The following is a 22,117-nucleotide window of genomic DNA, read 5'->3' as shown; positions in this document are numbered from 1 at the left end:
TAAGCGATTATGCTGGTGTCTCCCTCAAACTCCAGATTAAGTAGCTCATCATATGCGAGGTTCCACAGCAGTCATCCAAGGACAGAACCCTGTGGAACACCACTGTACATGTAGAATTTTACTACATCCTCCTCTGTCTCAGCTTTCAGTTCCCTGTCATGAAGGTAGCTGTTCACAATGCCGACCAGATAATCATTATCAGGTTTATAAATGATTATCTTTTACTATAATTATTTTTCTTTGATTTTTTCAAGTTTATTTAGAATGCCATTAACTTATAAATTTTTTTTTCTGAAGAAAAGATATAGTTTGAATAATACAATAACTGAACAGGAAGAAAATTCAGCACAAAGGATACATTCACACAAGTAACTGGTGTGAATTTTCAAAATACAAACTGAAATTGTTTTCTAGCTGACAGCAGCGGATTCAAAATTTTTTGCAAACTTCTTACTTCAAAAAATATGATAAAAAGATAACCAGTTATCAATTAAAGTCCAGCAAGACTTCCTCAAACATTATATTATTATTACTATTTTCTCAATCATTAATTCATTTTTAACAAATTTATTATCCCTAACTTCTACTTACACTAAACACATCAAGTTAATATAGTTTAATTATCTTGTGCTTTGGTAGTTTTATGGCATATTTTTTTCCCAATTATTAAAAAGTTATTTTTCCTGCCATTTTGGTGTCTTATAGTTGATTTACAAAATTGATTTGATAGTTTCCAATATTATTGCATAATGATTATTATAAAATTTTAACTTTGGAGGCCATTTTGAGGTAAATCTGACAGCTGATCATGGCCATTTATGTTTTTTGTAATCCTCTAACGATGCTTTATCTGAATTTGAAATCAGAGACAAAATGTGTTCACACACATACATACTGAATTCAATAACAAACTCTTTGTTAGTTGAAAAACAATTTCTTCATAGATATGAAACTACTAAAAAACCAGTTTTCAGAAAAAAATTCAGTAATGCACAAAATGAAAGGAAAATAAACTAATTTTGTTTAAAAAAAAATGAGATAATTTTCAAATAAAAACAGAACTTCATTTGCTTGGCTTAAACATGATTTACAATTTTACTCTATAGAAATTTGACCTAAGTTAAATTTAATTACGAAATAGTCGACTGAATCAAAGTTAATGTGTAGATGAAATACAGAGTTAAATAAATAGCTTTTCCATAACAATAAGCAAATTTTTATAGTCTAACTGATTCACTGTTTTTTTTTTTAAATTATTGATATTTCATTACTATTTGGAAATTTACTATATTAGTTTGTTTTTTTGTTTGGTATCTAAAAATAATAATGGAACTAGATTCCTTTTTTAATTTATATAGCTGCAATCTACAAACATGATATAAGATTATGTTACACTTACATACATCAAGTTTGAATGGGTGTGTGTTTATTGTGGGGGTAAAATAGCTAACTGGTTCTTTTAAAAATACAACAGATAACAAAAATAGATTGGACAATAAACAGAACATTTAGTATGATTTTTAATATATTAATTTTATTCACAAAAATTTAGGCACTTCTGTACAAAAAATACAGAACTTTTTTTATATTAAAAATAAAATCTGTAATTTTTTTTTAACCAATGGCTTCATCTGATGTACATCACATTGAAAGGCTTACAAAAATTAATAAATCAGATAGGTACACAAAATAACACAAATTTTAATCATTTTATATTACAAGAAATTACTCTTCACAGGAATGAAAACAGATTTTAGATAAATGTAACCTTGTCAACACATAAATATTGCACATCCAGTGATGAATGTATATTTCTTTAATGTACAGTATTCATGTGTTTGTACCATTACGATTAGAGTAAAAATAAGTCTTGAAAATTCATTCAAATCAACATTTTAACCACAATGAACAGAAAGGTGTCTCTTTAGAGTGTAATTCTGAGTAAAACATTTTTGACAAAATTTACAAGTAAATTTTTTTTCACCTGTATGAATGGTCACATGTCTTTTCAAGGTAGAACTCTGACTGAAGGACGTTTGACAAAAATTACATAAGAATTTTTTCTCACCAGTATGTACAGAAAGATGTCTTTTTAAATCACCACTCTGACCAAATGCCTTTTCACAAAAATTACATTTGAATTTTTTTTCACCGGTATGAACAGAAAGATGTATTTTTAAACTAGAACTGTGATTAAAAGACTTCTCACAAATATTACAAGTAAATATTTTCTCATTGCTGTGAATGACAAGGTGTGTCTTCAAAGATGAACTGTGACAGAATGATTTTTGGCAAATATTACACGTGAATTTTTTCTCACCAGTATGAACAGAGAGGTGTGTGTTCAAATTACCTCTGCGATTAAAAGTTTTTTGACAGAAAGAACATGTGAATATTCTATCTCTAGCATGAACAGCAATGTGCATTTTCAAGTGAGAATTCTGACTAAAAGACTTTTGACAAAAATTACATGAGAATTTCTTTTCACCGGTATGAATAGAAAGATGTGACTTCAAAGAAGAACTCTGGCTATAAGACTTCTGACAAAAATTACAGGTGAACTTTTTCTCACAGGTATGAATGGAAAGGTGCGTTTTTAATGTTGAACTTTGACTAAATGACTTCTGACAAAGATTGCATGTGTATTTTTTCTCACCAGTATGGACAGAAAGATGTCTTTTTAAGTCATAATTCTGACTAAAAGACTTAAGACAAATGTTACAAGTGTACTTTTTCTCACCGGTATGAATGGAAAGATGTCTCCTTAAATCAGAATTCTGACTGAAACACTTTTGACAAAAACTACATACAAATTTTTTCTCACCAGTATGAGTAGAAAGATGTATCTTTAAACTAGAATTGTGATTAAAAGACTTTTGACAAAATTTACACACATATTTTTTCTCACCAGTATGTATATACAGATGTGTTTTCAAAGAAGAACTATGAAAGAATGATTTTTCACAAAGATTGCATGAGAATCTTTTTTCACCTGTATGAACAGAAAGGTGTGTTTTTAAAGAAGAACTGTGAAAAAAGGACTTCTGACAAATATTACATAAGAATTTTTTCTCACCTAGATGAACAGAAAGATGTACTTTCAAAGAAGAACTCTGCCTAAAAGCCTTTTGACAAACATTACATGTGAATTTTTTCTCACCAGTATGTGAAGAAAGGTGTCTCTTCAGGTCAAAACTCTGATTAAAAGATTTTTGACAAATATTACAAGTGAATTTTTTCTCACTGGTGTGGGTGGAAAAGGGGGTAATGGAAGGTTTTTTACAAAAACCATCTGCTAATGTTTTCTCATCAGTATGAAAGTTATGATCTGTTAAAAAGCTTTTACACTGGAATGTTTCTTCCAAGCACTCAAATTTGTGTTTTCCATAGTCATCATAGTCACTGTTGTGCTGTATTACTGAATGATTTATACTACTACTATTATTTATATTCTCAATAATACAATTTTCTAAATCTGCTCTAATATCATTATTTAAGCTACCACCATTCACACCATCAGTTTTCATAAGTAATTTTGCATTATCTTCAGCTTCTATTTTCACACCAAATTCCTGTAAAAAAATACATGCATTATTAGATAAACAAAACTCATAAAAATTAAAAATTTATGACAGTTATTAAAAACCAATAAAGTGATAACTCAATGCTTAACTTCAGAACAAAAAGTCTAAATAGTAGACAAGTATAATAGTAGTAAAAGTCTAAATAGTAAACATTAGTCTAAATAGGAACAATAAGTCTAACCCACCGGGTTGGTCTAGTGGTGAACGCGTCTTCCCAAATCAGCTGATTTGGAAGCCGAGAGTTCCAGCGTTCAAGTCCTAGTAAAGCCAGTTATTTTTACACGAATTTGAATACTAGATCGTGGATACCAGTGTTCTTTGGTGGTTGGGTTTCAATTAACCACACATCTCAGGAATAGTCGAACTGAGAATGTACAAGACTACACTTCATTTACACTCATACATATCATCCTCTGAAGTATTATCTAAACGGTAGTTACCGGAGGCTAAACAGGAAAGAGAGAGAGAGAGGAACAATAAGTCTAAATATGGGTCCACCGTCTAGGATAGATAACCTATAAAATTTGCAATATAAACATAATTAAACGTTTTTTTTTACATAATCACTATATTATAACTTCTTAATTAGTTACATATGTCCCATTAAAAATACTATAATTTTACTCTATGGACATTGTCATAATATTAGAAACTCTAAAATCAGTCAATAGAAAATGTTCAGAGCATAATTTAACATACGTACGTTATAGTATATGTATGTTAACTTGTAGAGAATTAACCTTAGAAATGCAAACATAGTACTGACCTGGCTGTCAGTATTTGAGTTTTTTATACCCAAGACTGTCATAGATTGAACTGAACTATTATTTTTCTGGTTATTAAATATATTTTTATTATTTTTAACAAAATTGCTTTAAAATTTCAAATTTTTTGTTAGCATTCAATGTTATAGTCTTTATTATATATAAAATTAAAAGTAAATATAATTTTATTTTATTATTAATTATATTTATTTTAATGAAATGTTATAAATGAAGTTTAGGTTTGTGTTCCTCAAAATATTTAAAAAAATTTCTTCTAGTTTGACTTTCATAAAAACTGTAGCAGTAATTACAATTACATATATTCTGAACTCAGGTTTTTTCTTCCACTGGAATAATATTTTTCACACATTATTGTCATTATCTAAAACAGTAAATAAGTACGCTGTTTAGACATTTTTTTGGAAGAGATTTAATTTTCTTACTTTTGTGTCTTGAAATTTTTCCTCTTGGTTTCCAAAAGCTGCACCTATACAACACATGTCTTCATATTGTTTAATTGTTCTGAGATTAAATTATTTTATTCATTTTATTATAATTTAGCATTGACATATTATAACCTCCATGAAACAATAATTCTGGTATATCTGATGATGAATACATATTTTAATTAAATTTTTAATTTCTTGGTTCCAAAGATATCAACTTAATTTTTGGTATATGTAATCTTCATGTGAATATCTAAAAACCAATGTTTACATATTTTAAACAGAGGAAAAAATGTTGGACAATGATTGGAATTTTCCCCATTTCCAAATATATTAAACAAGATATTCACTACATTTGGGCTTGCAAATGCTCTTCAGATAAATATCTAAAAACCATTTTCAGGTTTTTTTTAGATTTTATTATTCTAAGGGGTAAAAAAAACATAAATTGTTCTTTAAATTTTTGCTGTTTTATGCTACCTCTATTGCACCAATCTTTATAAGTTTTGGTAACATTGTGATGGTAATTTATGTTTATAATACTAATTATGTATTTTGCGAAAGAAACTGTGATGAGAAATCTAAAACCAAATTAGTGGGGAGCTGTACTGATTAAACTTTTGCTCTTAAGAAATTATAATACACTAAAAGTTATTATAAATAAAACAGGCTTTAACTTTTATCATTATTATTCTCAAAAGCATGTGTTTAATCAATACAGGGGAGTCCTGGCTAGATATGCCAACCCCATAGGGAAAGACACCTGCCTTGTGACACTTCCAGTCGCACCCCCCTGTTCCTAGCCCTGATGAGCTTTAACAGGATGTCCTGACTAGACATCCTGACCCTGTAGGGAAGACACCCTCTGCCAACCCGTCCGTTCCGAGGCCTTTTGGGCTTTACTGAAGGTCATCTTTGAAACCTCGGCTTTTGACATATTCCAGTCCGCCTCGGCCAGGATGCCACCGATGTGAATGACATGAGTGACATTCTCATTGGTGTACCATTAATTTATGAACTCAAAACTATCTCACACAGCTCACCAAGTCGTAAGCAACACTGAAAATACCTAACTAACACAGAAATTGAACTACCTACCTGTAAAAGGCAAAAGTAAGTTCAACACACAACACAAAACATAAAAGTCCTTCCTGACTAGACAGGAAGGACAAGCAAAGCAAGGCCTGACTGGCTAAACATCCGCTAACTGCAACAGGAAAAACAAGTAACCATATAGTGCAGGCAAAGCCGTGATAGGGATACTAGTATCTATATAAATATATGTGTGTTTGTATGTATTTTACTGACAACTTGGCACTACTAGCAGACATCAATAAAGCAAAATAACAAACATTAGAACTTCAAAACATTGCAAATAAAATTGGCCTCAAAATATCATTCAAAAAGACAGGAATTACGCTCCAAAAACCAACACAATTAAAAGAAGTAATTGTAAATGGTAATAAAATCAAAACAGTAACTCACTTTAAATACCACTGAAAAATAATAACAAACAACCTAAATGAAAAGACCTCAATCCAAATAAGAAGAAACAAACTAGCTAAAGCTCAAAAATTAGCCTGGTACACTTACAATAAAAAATGCCTGTCAATAAACGCAAAAATAAGACACTACAACACCGTTTTAAAACCAGAAACCACTTATGCGGTAGAAACACTCTTGCACATGAACAAACTGTCAAAGACATACAGACTTCAGGAAATGAAAATAAGATCCTGCATCAATAAAAAGTATCAGAAAGACAGACAGTGGTGGATTGTGCCCAACTAAGTTGTGTGTAAAGAGTTAGAGCCCATCACTGATGCCATGCGTAAGAGGAGACTAGGATTCTTTGGACATATCATGAGGATGCAAGATTCAAAACTTCTGAAACAGCTAGTACAGTACAATCTCGACTTGAAAAGCACCAAAACCGGATGCAGATGGATCAGAGAAATAATAAAGAATCTGAAGGAAATTGGTCTTACTCCAGAAGATACCACAAAAAAAATTAAACAAGAAAATCAAGAACTAAAATACTCGCTTCACATCCACAACATGAACATTTTCAACACTAGAAAGGGCATAAGGTTCAGAAGATATGAAAAAGTACTGGGAGGACCGTAGGGCCCAAACAGTCATATCGAAGATACTTGGATAATGGACCAACTAAAGTGATTCTATGTGTTCACAAAAGATAATAATAATATTCATGTCATGCAATTTTTTAATTTTATTTTTAAGGATTGCACAAAAAATCAATTTATGCTTCAGTTGTTTGCTGAATAAATTCAGGCCTCTTATCTCTCATGAAATCTAGTTTAATTAAAATTAGGCAATGATTGATAACATTTTAAGATAATTTTTAAAATTAAGCAATGACATGCTTAATATTTTTAAATAATCTATATAGTTTAATAAAATATTTCAGCCAATTTTTTAATAGTTTGAAAAACTGCTGTTTTACTACATATAATTTGATTGATGTAAAAAAAAAATAGAAGTGATAGCTCTACTCATTATTGATTCTCCAACTTTTTGAGTACCTAGAATGTTGAAATTTAGTATCACCAATAATAAGAAACATCACCAAGCTCCAGAAACCTTGAAATGAAGTTGTAATAAACAAAGTTTGTAAAATGATGGTAAAATTTTACAAAAGTTGACAACTAAGTTATAATCTTTTCCTGACATTTATTCTTATATAATAGAAAAACAATGATACAGGAAAATAAACCAAAAAAGTTTTAAAAAATTCAATAAATCGATATGTTTAAACTGACTGGCTCCCCCATATTATCTCCAGAGCACCTTTCTAGTCATTTGCACCACTACTACTATGCCTAGGAAGACAAAAAAATTGGTTAAAAAATATGCATTAAATAAAAAATATAATTTTTTTCAATTTTTTGGAAAGGGAGAATTTTTTTTTAAATGTAAGATAAGCATGCATGAATGCACGTACTGAGCTAAATATAAAGCGGATTATGTTAGAAAAATTTTGAGAAAATTGACTCCAATAAATTATCTACCCCATTCCCTGCAGATCTTAACCCCAAACTTTTACAAATAAATTGTCCCATACACACAAGTCTCTGTATAAGATTTCATAAAAATTAATTTATACCCAGTCAAATGCTTAATAACATTTGACTAGTATTAAGCTTCAAATACAAACACACACATACTATGTCTGTAAATAAAGTAATGAGACTAGGTTTTTTGAAAGCCAAAGTGGCAACACTTTCAAGTTACTAGTAAACATATGGTTATTTGAACACCTGATTTATATTAGATATTGATATTTTTAGTCTATTGTTGCCACATGAGATGTAAACAAACATTTTGTGAAACAAGTTTTTGTTGTGCGTAACAAAAATGAGTGATACTAATTATGAGCAATGTTATGCAATCAAGTTTTGTGTTAAACTTGGTGAAAATGCTACTGAAACGTTTTCAAAATTGAAAAGGACATATGGAGATGACTTTCTCTCATGAGCCCAAGTGTTTAGGTGGTTTGAAGCATTTTCAGATGGCCAGGAATCAGTTGCGGTCGAGCCACACTGGAAGACCGTTAAAAAATTGATAACAATGTTGAGTGAATCAGAGACTTGATACAGTACAATTGACGATTAACTGTCAGAATGATTGCAGAACAATTGAATTTGAATCATACCACATCCATCAAATTTTGATAAACAAATTAGACATGAAAAAGGTTTGTGCAAAATTGGTCCCAAAAAACCTCACTGTTGAACAGAAAAACAACAGGGTGGAAGTGTACTGCAATCTTCTAGGGCAAATTGAAACTGATCCTGATTTTCTACAAAATGTTATTATGATGAATCATGAATATTTGAGTACGACTCAGAAACAAATTGCCAGAACAAGGAGAACACTTCAAACTCACCACGTTCCAAGGAAGCAAAAATGAGCAAATCAAAACCATGCTAATTGGTTTTGTCAATAGTAATGGCATTGTCCATAAGCAGTTTTTACCTACAAAACAGACTGTAAATCAACACGTTTACAGAGAAATTCTTGAAAGATTGCAGAAAAGAGTTACCCGCGTGAGATCAGCCATCAAAGACAACTGAATGCTACATCATGACAATGCACCTTGTCACACTACACTCTCAATCAATAAGTTTTTGCAAAGAAAAACATTCCTGTAGTTTCTCAACCACCTTATTCACCTGACTTGAGTCCCTGCGACTTTTTCCTGTTCCTACTTTAAAAAAACATCTCAAAGGACACCATTTTGGAACAGTAGAAAACATTAAAAAAATGTAACTGACCATCTGAAGGATATTCCAGTTTCTGAGTGCCAACACTGCCATGAAGAGTGGGAAAACCATATGAAGCGTTGCATGGCTTCCCAAGGGAACTATTTTGAAGATAATAGAGTCCATGTGTAATGGGATTATAAATAAAAGGTTTTTCTGAACCAATCTCATTACTTTATTTACAGACCTTGTATGTGCATGTATGTGAACATTACCAACCCATATTTCTTTTTTTTGGGTCCCTGGGATATGAAATGTCGAGAAATGGAAAAAAACCCCATACCCCATTTTTTTATACTTTCCTTCTAGCAGCATAGTTCCAGAGCTATGATGCCAGGAAAGTAACTCAAATATTTCATGTAATCTTTCAAAGTTAATTCAATAAAAATTTGATGTGCAGCAACACTTTAGTGACAAGTAGCAAATAAGTTATTACATTAAAAAAAATTATAAAATTTTTTCAACTCAGTAAAAGAATGCTCTGTTTAACTACATTTTAACTGATTCAAATGGAATCAAATACTAGTAAAAACAATCAAGAAAATAAGTACTGGATATTCCTTTCACTCTAATTACATAAAAAACGAATACCTTCACAGAATCTTCTGTTTTTATATTATCTTCACATTCATTTTTTGTAAAAACAAATTCTGTAACATTATCGCAGATATGAGTACATAAAGAATCGACTTCTTTTTTCACAGAAAATGCTGGATGTAATTTGTTATAATCTAATTCCTGGAACAGAACATAAAACACTGCACATTACAGTATAACATATATAATGGTAAACTAGACATCACAAACCACTTGTTTAACATTTGATTTTCAGAATTGAAGTTCAGAGATTAAATCCTAGTAAATGTTAGTTACTTTATATGGATTTGAATACTAGACAATGGATACCAGTGTACTTTGGAGGTTGGGGTTCTATTAACCACACATCTCAGGAATGGTCAGCCTGAGCCTGTAAAATACTACACCTCATTTACATTTCATATATTTCAATCTTGTCTCATTTAGCCAGTGGGGGTTTGCTTATTGTTTACTAGTTTAGCAGATTGCAATGTACAAAAAGAAAAAAAAATTTGATGTGGGCACCACATGACTTCCTTGTACAACTATTAAATTACATATACACATTTTTTAGAAAAAAAGTACATAAAATTTTATTTCATTAATGATAACTTCTGATACTTTTTCATTTTTTTATTTATTATTGAATTATTTTCATTTTTTTAATATTTTTTTTACAATCAAAGGTTAATAATTATTAATAGGTCAATAAATTTAAATTTAAAAAAAAAGGAGATGAAGTCTGATTTGATCCGAAGTGCCTTCTTCCCCTTCAAAGATCCAAACATTTTATTAATTAAAATTTAATTTGGCTATAACTCTAGAACCAATTAAAATAAGTACCACTTATGATACATCTTTGAAAAGCTTTCAATGAGGGCTTATTCCTGCAGTTAAGAAAAGTCCAAAATCCAAATTTTTTGGATTTTGGGCTTGTTTGGACTTTTTTGGGTCTGTCAATTGCAATCAAAAGAAAGGTGCACACAACCAGATGTTACAACACTCCTAAATCCAAAATTTCAACATCCTATGGCTAATCTTTTTGAGTTATGAAAGATACATATGTACAGACGTCATGCCAAAACTATTCAAAATAAATTCACGGATGGTTAAAATGGATATTTCCGTCAAAATCTGAAAACCAAAATTTTTTGCACAATACACACAATACTTCACAATACTTCCTTTACTTCGTACAAGGAAGTAATAAAGGAAGAAATTGGACTTAAGTTGTTAATAATTTAATTAGCATTGTTTTAATATTTTCTTTTTTTAAATTGCATACATAGTACTTTGATAGTCAAATTCCCAAGTCATATTAACCATTCTAAATTTAGAAAGCTAAGGTCAATACCTTTCTGTATTTGTTCATTTTTTTACTTTCTTGTATGAAGTTTAAATGATGTATTGTGATCACGAAAAATCTCAGTTCTCAGATTTCAATGGACATATCCATTTTGACTAGTTTCGGTGTGACATCTGCATATACGTATGTATCTTGCATAACTCAAAAACAATTAGCCGTAGAATGTTGAAATTTTGAATTAAGGACTGCTGTAACATCTAGTTGTGCACCTCCCCTTTTGTTTGCAGTTGACTAAACCAAAAGAGTCCAAAAAAGCCCAAAATCCAAAAATTTGTATTTTAAACTTTTTCTTCAATGTAAAGTAATAAGCTCTCATTTAAAGCTTTTCAATTATATATCATAGGTTGTAGTTATTTTCACTGGGTCCAGAGTTATATATAGCCAAATGAAATTTTAATTAATGAAATATTTGGATCTTACAAGGGAAAGGCACATTGGTTTAAATTCGACTTCATATATGAGGATAAATGAAATATAAACAGGATTTTTGTTCTTGAGTAGCTACGGTTGGTAGGACTGGGCCCGCGCTTCTAGTATGCTTGGGTGGGGTTATTAGGAGTGGGGAGAGCTGGCCATTCCACACTCCCAACCAATTTGTCGTAACGTTTATGATGTTGGAGCAACAGGTGCACCCTTACACTGCACAACGCATAATTATAAAATTTCTTGCTAGTGAAGGAGTTAAAACAACGAAAATTTTCCAGAGATTGACTGCACAGTTTGGGGATCAAACACTGTCAAGGACTCATGCATTTGCCTGGTATAAAGAGTTCAAGGAAGAACAAGAATGAGTGAAAAATCAAGAACACAAATGCCGTCCTTGGACCAGCATTACAGGTGAAAACATTTGCGCGGTTCGAGACATTCTTGAAAATGATTGACCGGTGAGAGTATCCAAAATTGCAGAACAAGTCGGAATAAGTTATGGGAGCTGTCAAGCGATCATCACAAATGACCTACAGTTCCGTAAAGTATGTGCCAGGTGGGTCCCTCGCCTTTTGACCACAGATCAGAAGTTGAGAGGTTTGAAGGTCTGTCAGAGGCTTACAGCAAGGTTTGCAAAAGAAGGTGATGCATTTCTTAGTCGAATCGTCACCTGCGATGAAACATGGATCCACCACTACACTCCCCAGTCAAAACAAGTCAGTATAAAGTAGCGGATGAATGGGGCGGTACCCCCAGTGAAAGCCAAGACTTGACTGTCAGCTGGAAAGGTTCTTTCAACCGTTTTTTCCAACCAGCAAGACATTTTACTCATTGATTTTTTGCATGAGCGACACTCAATCAATGCTGCTTACTACAGCAAGGAGTTGAACAAGGTAAGGGCTACATATTGCCGCAGAAGATGAGACCAACTGATTCGAGGGGCCATTCTCCTCCACAATGCCAGGCCCCATACTACAGTTCTAACAGTCTCAAAACTAGAAGAAATGCACTGGACTCAACTTGATCATACTCCCTGCAGCCCAAACCTATCGGCCTGCAATTTCCATTTGGCCACTTAAAGATGCTCTAGGAGGGCAATGATTTGAAGATGATGAGGGTGTGGAAGGATTCGTGCGCAATTGGCTCCTGACTCAACTAGTTTCATTCTACAACGCTGCAATAAAAACCCATCCTTCTCGCTGGGAAAAATGTATTTTTAAAGCATAAACTATGTAGCAAAATAAATTATATTTGCCTTTTATTTTTCAATAAATATATTTTTTTTTAAAATAAAATCCTGTTTATATTTGATTTACCCTCATACAAACACTTAAAAAATTTTTTTTTTTTAATTTAAATATATTGGTTTATTAATAACTATTAATTTCTGATTGTAAAAAAAGTTTTACAACAAATAATTATACAAAAAAAAAAAAATATGAAATAATATCAGAAGTTATTAGTGAAATAAAGTTTTATGTACTTTTCATTTTAATTCAAACATTTTTACTGAAGTTAATAATTATTAATAAAGCAATAAATTGAAATTTAAAAAAAAGTTACAAAAAATATATGTATATGAAGTCGGATTTGAACCGATGTTTGCATGGTTACAGATTCAACACGTTCTCACTTATACCACTTGAGCGACGTTGAACAAAATTAATATATAAACTAATAAAAATGCTGATACAGACACCACAAAAAAATGTGATGTAAGAATTGGAGGATCATACTTCATTTTCAAATGAAATAAGTTTAGATGAAGTGCAGCAAAAAATGTGTTCGTATATGTAATTTAATATGCATACAAGGAAGTCCATGTGGTGTTTACACCAGATTTTTCATTTATAATGTAGTTCACTATGGTTCACATCATCACTTGTATCAAAACGATGTACAAGTGTGATCAACCCTAAAGTTAAAACAAAAAAGGAAAGATTATTATAAGTTTAACAAAAAAAGGAAGATGGAAAAAATATAAATAGTTCAGAAGAAAGAACCTTCTTGTCCAAATAGATTTTATTTTCTATAATGTTCTCTGTAAAAAGAATTAAGTTATGTTTGTAAAAATATATATTTACACAATCATTAAACCCTCATGATAGCAATATTTTTAACAAAAAGATATATTATTTTTTTAAATATACATTGCATTTTAAGTTCATATATATCAGCTATAACATCACTTCCCATTTGACATGTTTCACATTACAATAATAAAACTGTAGTTGTGTTTGCTTCAAGACTGTGTGTATCATACTGTGATACACTGTATGATCTCATTTTTAGTGTTGTGTGTTTTGTACTGTTGTACTTATGAATTTCATTCATTTGATTGAACATGTTTAAGACAAATACACCATGATACATTTTCTTCAGGAACATGATATTTTACATAATCTGAGAAAGTGTGATCGTGGTCATGATATGATTTTAAGGATGGGAGTATGAGATGAGTGGACTTGTTCAAAAAAAGACTACAAACAATATAAACAATTAAGAAGTGATATGTTTTCAACTGTTCTAAACTCCCTTTCCATAAAATTGTCTTATTTACTTATTGTTTGGGTAAGGGATTGTCAACTGAAAAGTTTTGTGCATATGAGAAATAAATAATAAATCAATTACTATCACTACACGTGACATTAGAGTTTAGTTAATTGCACCACATTGTCAATCAGTCCTTCATCAAAATGACACTAAACAGAAAAGATCTGAGAATGATTAGTAACACAGAATTGCTACCTACTGATAAAACAAAGAACTGCACACCTCTGTGGAAGACACCTCCTGCACCAATACATCCGAAATGTCCTTACCACATATTGAAGAGCAGGTAAGCACAAAGCCTGTGTTTACCTTAGACTTATGAATACCATATTTACTCATCTAATTCATGCACTTTTATAACATTTTTTATTTTAATTTATTAATAACATTTATTATCTAAAACTAGGCCTGTGATTATGTGAGGAAACGATTTTACAGTTTATAATGAAACTAGAATGTGATATAATCAGTGAGAAAATGATATTTATTTGACTGAATATTTAAAAAAATAAATATATATATATAAAATATTGATAATATAATAAATATATTTAAAAAAATTATTTAAATACTCAGGTGGGTGAATTACACAATCCTGTGAGTGAATTACATGAGTAAATACAGTATATAATACAATGGTACACATATAAATCCACTGGGCTTATAAACTGGTCAAAATGAATATAATCAAATGAGAAAGCAAAATGAGATAGTAATTAAGGTAATCATTAATATGAATTCCTTTAAACTACTACCAAGGTTACAGTGATTTAATGACAGATGATGTAAGAATAAATTGCGAACAATAGAAAGAAATGGAGCACATCATCACACAGGTCAAGTGAGCATGATAAAGAAAGATGTTATATAATTGAGTTACAGACCCTGTATGCAGTGAATATGTCCCTGAAAATAGTAATGAAACAGAGAATTAAGATTAAAAGTGAGCAAAGAAGGAATTAGATGATATGAGAATGTAGTTAAGTAGTTAACCATACAAATTAAATATGCAATACTTTACCAATTCTTCTTGTTTAACAATGCCATCATCACCACATTCAACTTTAATGCATGCTAATTGTTCACAGTTATTACTAGAATCTATATGTAAAGGGTCATCCTCTTTTAACGATAATGCTGCATGTAATTTAGTATAATCCATACTCTGGAACAGAAATACATATTAATCAAAATAGTACAGAGAAATTAAAGCATCTAATAATGCTGATGCAAACCCTTAAAGAGAGGAAGTGAAAATATGGTTATGTTGGCTAACATGTTCTTAAAAAAAGGCAAAAACAACCATAGAGAACTGAGGAAAAGCAAAGAGCTAAATGAGAAGTGATAGGTAAAGAATAATCACATAGCCCTAAACAGTAAGGCAGGAGAATTTAAGGTAAATAGCTGGATTTAGAAAAAGATAAAATTAACAATATACTGAAGAAAATAAATGTAAAGTAACAGGAAAAAATTCAGGTAGAGAAACTATAGACAGAATTAAAAATGGGAAAGCCTGCCAATGATTTCTCTACACAAGATTGGCAGAAAAAAAGGATGAAATCCAAGAATGAACAGAATTAAAAAAAGAAGAAAATCTATTAGGATGGAGATATGCCCTTCAGAAATTTACTTTGTAGATTTTTTTCCAATTTATTTAACCATTTGATTTTTTAAGTCAAAAGTGGATGCACAATCAAAATAAAACTTATTGTATCATTCCTCATCCTTTCTTAGAGCTACATAAAAATACATCACATAATAACAATTTTTCTATATGGTAGCTACCATTCCAAGACCAAGAAATCCATGATTTTTAAATCTTTTACATGCATATCAACTATTTACCATTCTAACAAACATGAATAATTATCAGAATTTAGTTATGATGAAATGCATATTGTAGTTAGTAAGGAGTTGAAATCTTAAAAAAATAATTTGGGAAGAAAGAGAGAGAAGGAAATCAGACAAATTAAAAGAATGTAAAGATAAATTTTGAACAAAGAAAAACATGACTGAAAAAATCAGTAAAGTACAGAATTAATGAAAAACTTTAAATGAAAGAATTATTACCAATGAAAAAGAACATTAATAAACAAGAGAATAAATGATATATTAGAGGAATGAAAGAAAATGCAATAGATGAAAGCAATGAAGTGTATATGTTCTTCAGAAACAGAAAATGCAAGGGAGAACTACCTGAAGGAGAAATGTTGTATGCAATATAGTTTTGTGTCCGTTAATAAAAATCAGCTACTGAAATGTACAAACTACAAAACATTTAACAAATATTGGTATCTAGCAGTCGGAAAAATTGCTAAATATCTAAAAAGCAATGCACACAACATTCTGAGCACCAGATACATATGAAATGCATTGCTTATTGTTGGGTTCTGCAGTCCTTAACGTTGACCAAATGGAGTACCACATATATTTGTTTGCAAAATGTTGTCTCTCTACAAGAAGCAAGGAATGTGCTCTTTGCATAATGTGGCAACCACTGACAAGTCTTGGATGTTTTATTATGACCCTGAGATAAAATAACAAAGCTCCCAGTGGTAGTCAACTTCTTCATCACCTCTGAAAAAGGCAAAAGCTGCAAACAGCAACTTCATGATGATCAAGTCATGATGATCAACATTTTTGATCATTAAGGATTAATTTACCAACATCAGGTACCTACAAAGATGGCTGTAAATCTGGTGCATCAGGGGTACTAAAGATAATGCTGAATCACATCAGAAATAAATGCCCTGGAATAACGACTTTTGTTGCATCATGATAATATATGCCCTTATGTCGCTCAGACAGTCTGCAAATACTGAATTTAAAAAAATTAAAACGGTTGCTCACACACCATAAGCCCAGATTTAGTTCTGTGCAACTTCTGGCTGTAACAAGAGTTGAAAATGACCTAAAAAGGACAAAATCTGAGACGAATCTAGAGACGATAGAAGTCATGGAGGCAAAATGATGATCTTGTTTTCACATTCTCTAAAACGTCATCTGTCAAGCAAGTTGGTTGACCAATACGTTTTCTGTCACAAACACTACCTGTCTCTCAAAATTGGTTTGCTAGCCTAGAAATTGGCATTTTTTCTGGCAGAGGAACACCAACAAATTTAATCTGAAATGATTCTTTTACACTCATGTACGATTTCGTAGCAAAATATTGTTCAAGAATGAAAACTAGTTCTATGGTAAAAGACATTGTGTTCGTAACATGACCAGAAACGGCACAAAAGTTTACACAGCTCAAGGAGAATTAACTCACACTGCATATCTATACCGGTTGAGTAGCGCTACCAACTTCGTGTCACAAAACAAAATTTCCCTTTCTTAGAAAAAAATGACTAGACATTAAAAATTGGGTAACAGGACTAAAAAAATCACCCTGTATTTTTTACATTCTTGTATACTATACCATGCCAATTCTATTTTTAACTGTAGAGGGATGTATTCTTGGACTCAATTATTTAAATAAATCATTTTTTTCATTGTAGATAAAAAAAAAATCAAATGATAAAACTATTTTTTGTACATATTTTATTTTTCTAAAAATTATATGGCATACAATAGAATGTCAATCACTTGAAACAGGGTATTATGTTGATAATACTAATTTAATCAACACAGTAAATGAATTACAATCATATTTTGATAATAATTTGCTGGGACACCATATAAAAAATAAGTTTCCTCTTTTTATAAATGTTTTTTTTATTTTGTTTTTTTTTTACACTAATTGTGCAATATTTTATTTTTCTTTAATAAAATTTAAAATAATTTAATTTCTTTTTGAAGTTACAGAGCTTTTGGCGTATTAGGAAAACTGACCAGAATGTACTTTCAGCAAGTTACAGAAGTTACGCACACTGATGAAACACACTATGAAGATTTGTGCAGGCCCAAGTAGATCAGTTTGCACACACATGCGTGTAAACATAACAGATATTGAGTCGTAATACATATATATATATATTTATATACACAAATTTCTGAAGATGGATATTTTGAACTGTGAATATTGCTGTTCATATTCATAAATTTTATTTATATTGCAGCGTATATTTATTTTTTATTTCTTTGTGAAAATTGTGTATCAAGAGTTGAGGTTATATTTATATAAGTATTATTTTTAAATAAATTATTTTATTTTTTATAAATAAAATTATACTTTTTAATGAAACAGAAAATGGCATGCATCAGATAAATTATTGATTTTGCATAAATAATTTTAAATTTACCAAAAACAAATTTTTTAATAAAATAAAACTATTTGTATCATATTTTTCATATCATAAGCCGCTGATATCCCTCGTGCCTATTCAATTGTCATCCCAAGAATTAATGGAACTAAACTAATCAAAATATATTCAATGAATTTTGTTTTATATGACAACAAATACTTCAATACTTTTTAAACTGTAGAAAATAAATATTATTTAATTTGTTACTTATTCAAACTTTTATTCGTGGAATTAATGTCGTCCATCAATTGTTTGACTCATTCAAATTTGTCTGAATGCATAAAAAATTATTCTTTTATTCACACCAAAGAAGTATAACTTCTTACATGTGTACATAAGTGCACATGAGTAAAAGTAATTTTCTTATCCAAGACTTAGTAAATCAAAATAAACTTAAAATTTTTATAATAAAAGTAACTGAATTCATTTTAATCCTAAAAAAATATATTTTTTAATACCACACACAAATCCAATATACCACATGCGCACATGTGTGTGCATAGGGGTATGTGTATGCACACACATGGAAATTATGTAGAAAAATAACTAAATGTACATTTCAAAATATACCCCTTTTTAAATTTTTGCCAAAGAAGAAGCCACAGAAAGATACCCACATTCAGTTAGTTTGATAAAAGGAGAGTGTAGCAATAACAAGAGGAAAAAACCCATTAAAGTGTACTTTAATGTTTCATTACAGATGTAGATGTAGTAAATATTTAAAAAAAAAGGATCAGTGCATAACATAAAATAATGGAGAATACCAGTCAGATGACTGAAAAAAGATTACTTACACAATCATCTTCCATCACCTCAGCAGGTTGTAAAAACAAATATTCCGTTTCCACAGTTGCACTTTCTTGTAATTCCACTTTAATGTCAATGTTAGAGCACAATGGAACTTCATTTAGTATGAAAGCACTACTTTTCTGTAAGAAAAAAATTGTATTAAATTCTCACTACTTCAACCCACATACATAGATATGAAAAATGTATGAATTTTGGCTGATCACAGTCATAATCATTAAATTCTTTATTCTAAAAAGTGTTAAATTGGACATACAGATATTTTTATACACCATTATTAACCTTATTAGTGCCACAAATATTCATTACTTTGTAAACATACTTTATAGATTGCATAGTGTACTCATATAATTAGGAATAAAACACTCCATACGAACAAGAAATAATCTGTATAGCATAACACATTTATTTTTATCTTTTTTTAATAAACTCAATCATAAGGTAATTTATATATTATAAATTTTCACAGAAAAATTTAGGAACTGATAAACTTTGATGATATTTAAAATCAAGGATATACAAAACAAAAATATCAACAAATAAAATGATTTTATGTACATGAAAATTATATTAATAGTGGTGATTAATTTACCACGTAAGTTTGAAACTTGTGCACAGAAATTTTTTAGAGTACGAGAAACGACATGCCTGTTGGAATTCAAATCCAGGATCTTCCAAATGAAAAACTGAGAGGCTACCACTCTACTACAGAGGTAGGCATAATATTTATTTTTATAAAAAAATAAATATTAGAGTTTTCCCTTTTAAGATCAGGTCATTTCACTACATGATGCAGCAAAAAAAAGATCATTTATTTTTTCAATGCTGATGCATTTTAGCTCAAAATAAAAATAAAAAATGTAGTTGGTCAACTATTAACTAACCCTTAGTCTAGTTAGTGTAATTAAAAATAGTCAACTATTTCTTTATTTATTAAAACAAGAAAATAAAAAATTAAAATAATTTTTACATCACAAATTGTTCCAGTTGAAAAAACTCATTTCACTTTGAAAAACAAGCAGTTGTTTAAGTAAATATACAAATTCTATGATATAGGATAGATATGAGATGAACTATTTAGTTCACAGCAAAAAAATAAAAAATAAAGAGCCCACATCCAAGTAATTCATCACAACTCTTAAATTTTCTCTTAAAATTTTCATACACTGAAATTTAACTATTTTATTTCTAACGGACTATTGAGAAAAATATGCAATAATTATTTTACCATTCCAAAAATTAAATTAAAAAAAAAGAGCTTAAGGAAGTGCTGAAACCAAAAAACTGAACTTTGAAACCCAACTAGATATCTCAGTACACAACAAGCAAGCTGTCACTTTATTCTCTCTCGTTTATCAGGGAGTAAAAAAGGGTGATAACCAGTTTATATTTAAATGGGAAAGTTCTCACAATTTCATTCACTGATAAATCTCTCATCAAACTCATTCATTAATAATTTTCCCATTTCCTGCAGAATTATGAAACTACAATTTTGCATTTTAAAAGAGATCTTTAGCAAAAATCAGGTAAAAATTATATTACTTTAAATATATGTTACTAATTAGGCGTTAAAAAAAGGTGATAAATACAGAATAACAGAAAGTTTGAGTCTTGAACTTTGTAAGTAGTAATTTCATTTAGAAGGGATTTTTTATTAGAGATAAAAAAATTTTCAAAATCAGTATTTCTCATTCAGTTGAGATGTAGCAGTGAAATCTGTCAAAATTATTTCATCCAACATTAATAAGTAACAATCATTCCACTTTAAGGAACAAAATCATCCTTTAAATAATTAAACAGGATTAAACGTGCATCAGGTTAACCCATATAAAATCATCTGACAAAAAATTCAAATTAAATTGTGGCCAAGCTTTTTAAAACAATATTTACATTTTTGTATGCTACATCACCTGTACCTTTATATCTTATCCTGCTATATCATCCTTTAAAAATAGAAAAAAATTTTTTTTTCATTTTTTTTTGCAGTAGTTATTTTTCTTTAACTACACCATTTATGGAAGGTTTAATTACTTTTTTTATTATTAAAGTTATAATGTTCAAATAATCTAAACTTCTTAACAATCTTTTGGGAATTTCTAGTATAAATCGATGATACTGCACTGACCAAATATTTAATCGTTTGCTCAAATTTCTGATTTTGGTTAAATATCTTTTACAAATGATAAAAATTCTTAAACTTAAATTATATTGTATGCTTAAAAGTATTTAATGTACCTAATTTTATTCTTAAGATAGAAGGATGCTAAAAGAATAATGGCTTCGGCAGGAATAGTGGATTACTGTTAGTTAAACTCAAGATGCTCACACTTCTCGGTATTTATATTACAGTTTGCTCTGGTCAAGCTTTATCTATCAAGCTTAAAAAGGAGATTTAATGTAGATAACCATAATGGCTAAGGAATGAATCTGTTGGGACACTTCTCAGAGTGAGCTGAACAAAATTTAACATAAATATTTAAACAGGGTAATAAACGTTTACCATACACAGCCTCAGTGGCAACAAAAGATAGAGATGAAATTGTTCAAGATCAACATAATTAACTGCCAGCAAGGTCTGTTAAGAAAATAACTGAACTTTATTTTTTTAATCTTTATTAATTTTACAGATTATTGATCTTTTTCCCCTTCAAAGTACTCTCCTTCACTTTTCCCAGCAGTGTTTCCACCTCACAAAACACTCTTGGATAGCTTCATTTGATATGGCCTTTAAGGTTCATGAAAAATTTGCTTTAATGTCATCAATAGTCTCAAAATGGCATCCTTTCATCACTGATTTTAATTTCAGAAATAAGAAAAAATCACAAGGAGCCAGGTGTGAAAGTAGGGAGGCTGAGGCCATCTGATTTTTGGCACAAAACTGACGAATTGACAAAGCTGAGTGTGTGGCACATTGTCGTGGTGAAGGAACCATGAGTTGTCTCGCCAAACCTCTGGTCTCTTTTTGCAAATTTTTTAATGTAACCATTCTGTAAAACACCTTGATAGTATGCATGGTTCACTGTTTCACCTTGAGGCAAGAATTTAAAATATACAATTCCATT

At 30.2% G+C, this 22,117-nt stretch overlaps 1 protein-coding gene across 1 annotated transcript in view; it reads right to left on the bottom strand.

Moving 5' to 3' along the window:
- Positions 1-1,570: 1,570 nt before the first annotated feature.
- Positions 1,571-22,117, bottom strand: part of LOC142333547 (uncharacterized) — a 33,988-nt gene continuing 13,441 nt past the window's right edge. Inside the window, exons 3-6 of the mRNA XM_075380827.1 lie at positions 19,043-19,177; positions 15,023-15,166; positions 9,672-9,818; positions 1,571-3,572 (exon numbers count right to left, since the gene is read on the bottom strand). Of these exons, the coding sequence (XP_075236942.1) occupies positions 1,896-3,572; positions 9,672-9,818; positions 15,023-15,166; positions 19,043-19,177 (2,103 nt within the window). The 3' untranslated portion in view covers positions 1,571-1,895. The remainder of the gene's footprint in view (positions 3,573-9,671; positions 9,819-15,022; positions 15,167-19,042; positions 19,178-22,117) is intronic.

This window comes from Lycorma delicatula, chromosome 1 (assembly GCF_047948215.1).
Source record: "Lycorma delicatula isolate Av1 chromosome 1, ASM4794821v1, whole genome shotgun sequence".
NCBI classification, from domain to species: Eukaryota; Metazoa; Arthropoda; class Insecta; order Hemiptera; family Fulgoridae; genus Lycorma; species Lycorma delicatula.
This window is presented reverse-complemented; position numbering and strand designations above follow the sequence as displayed.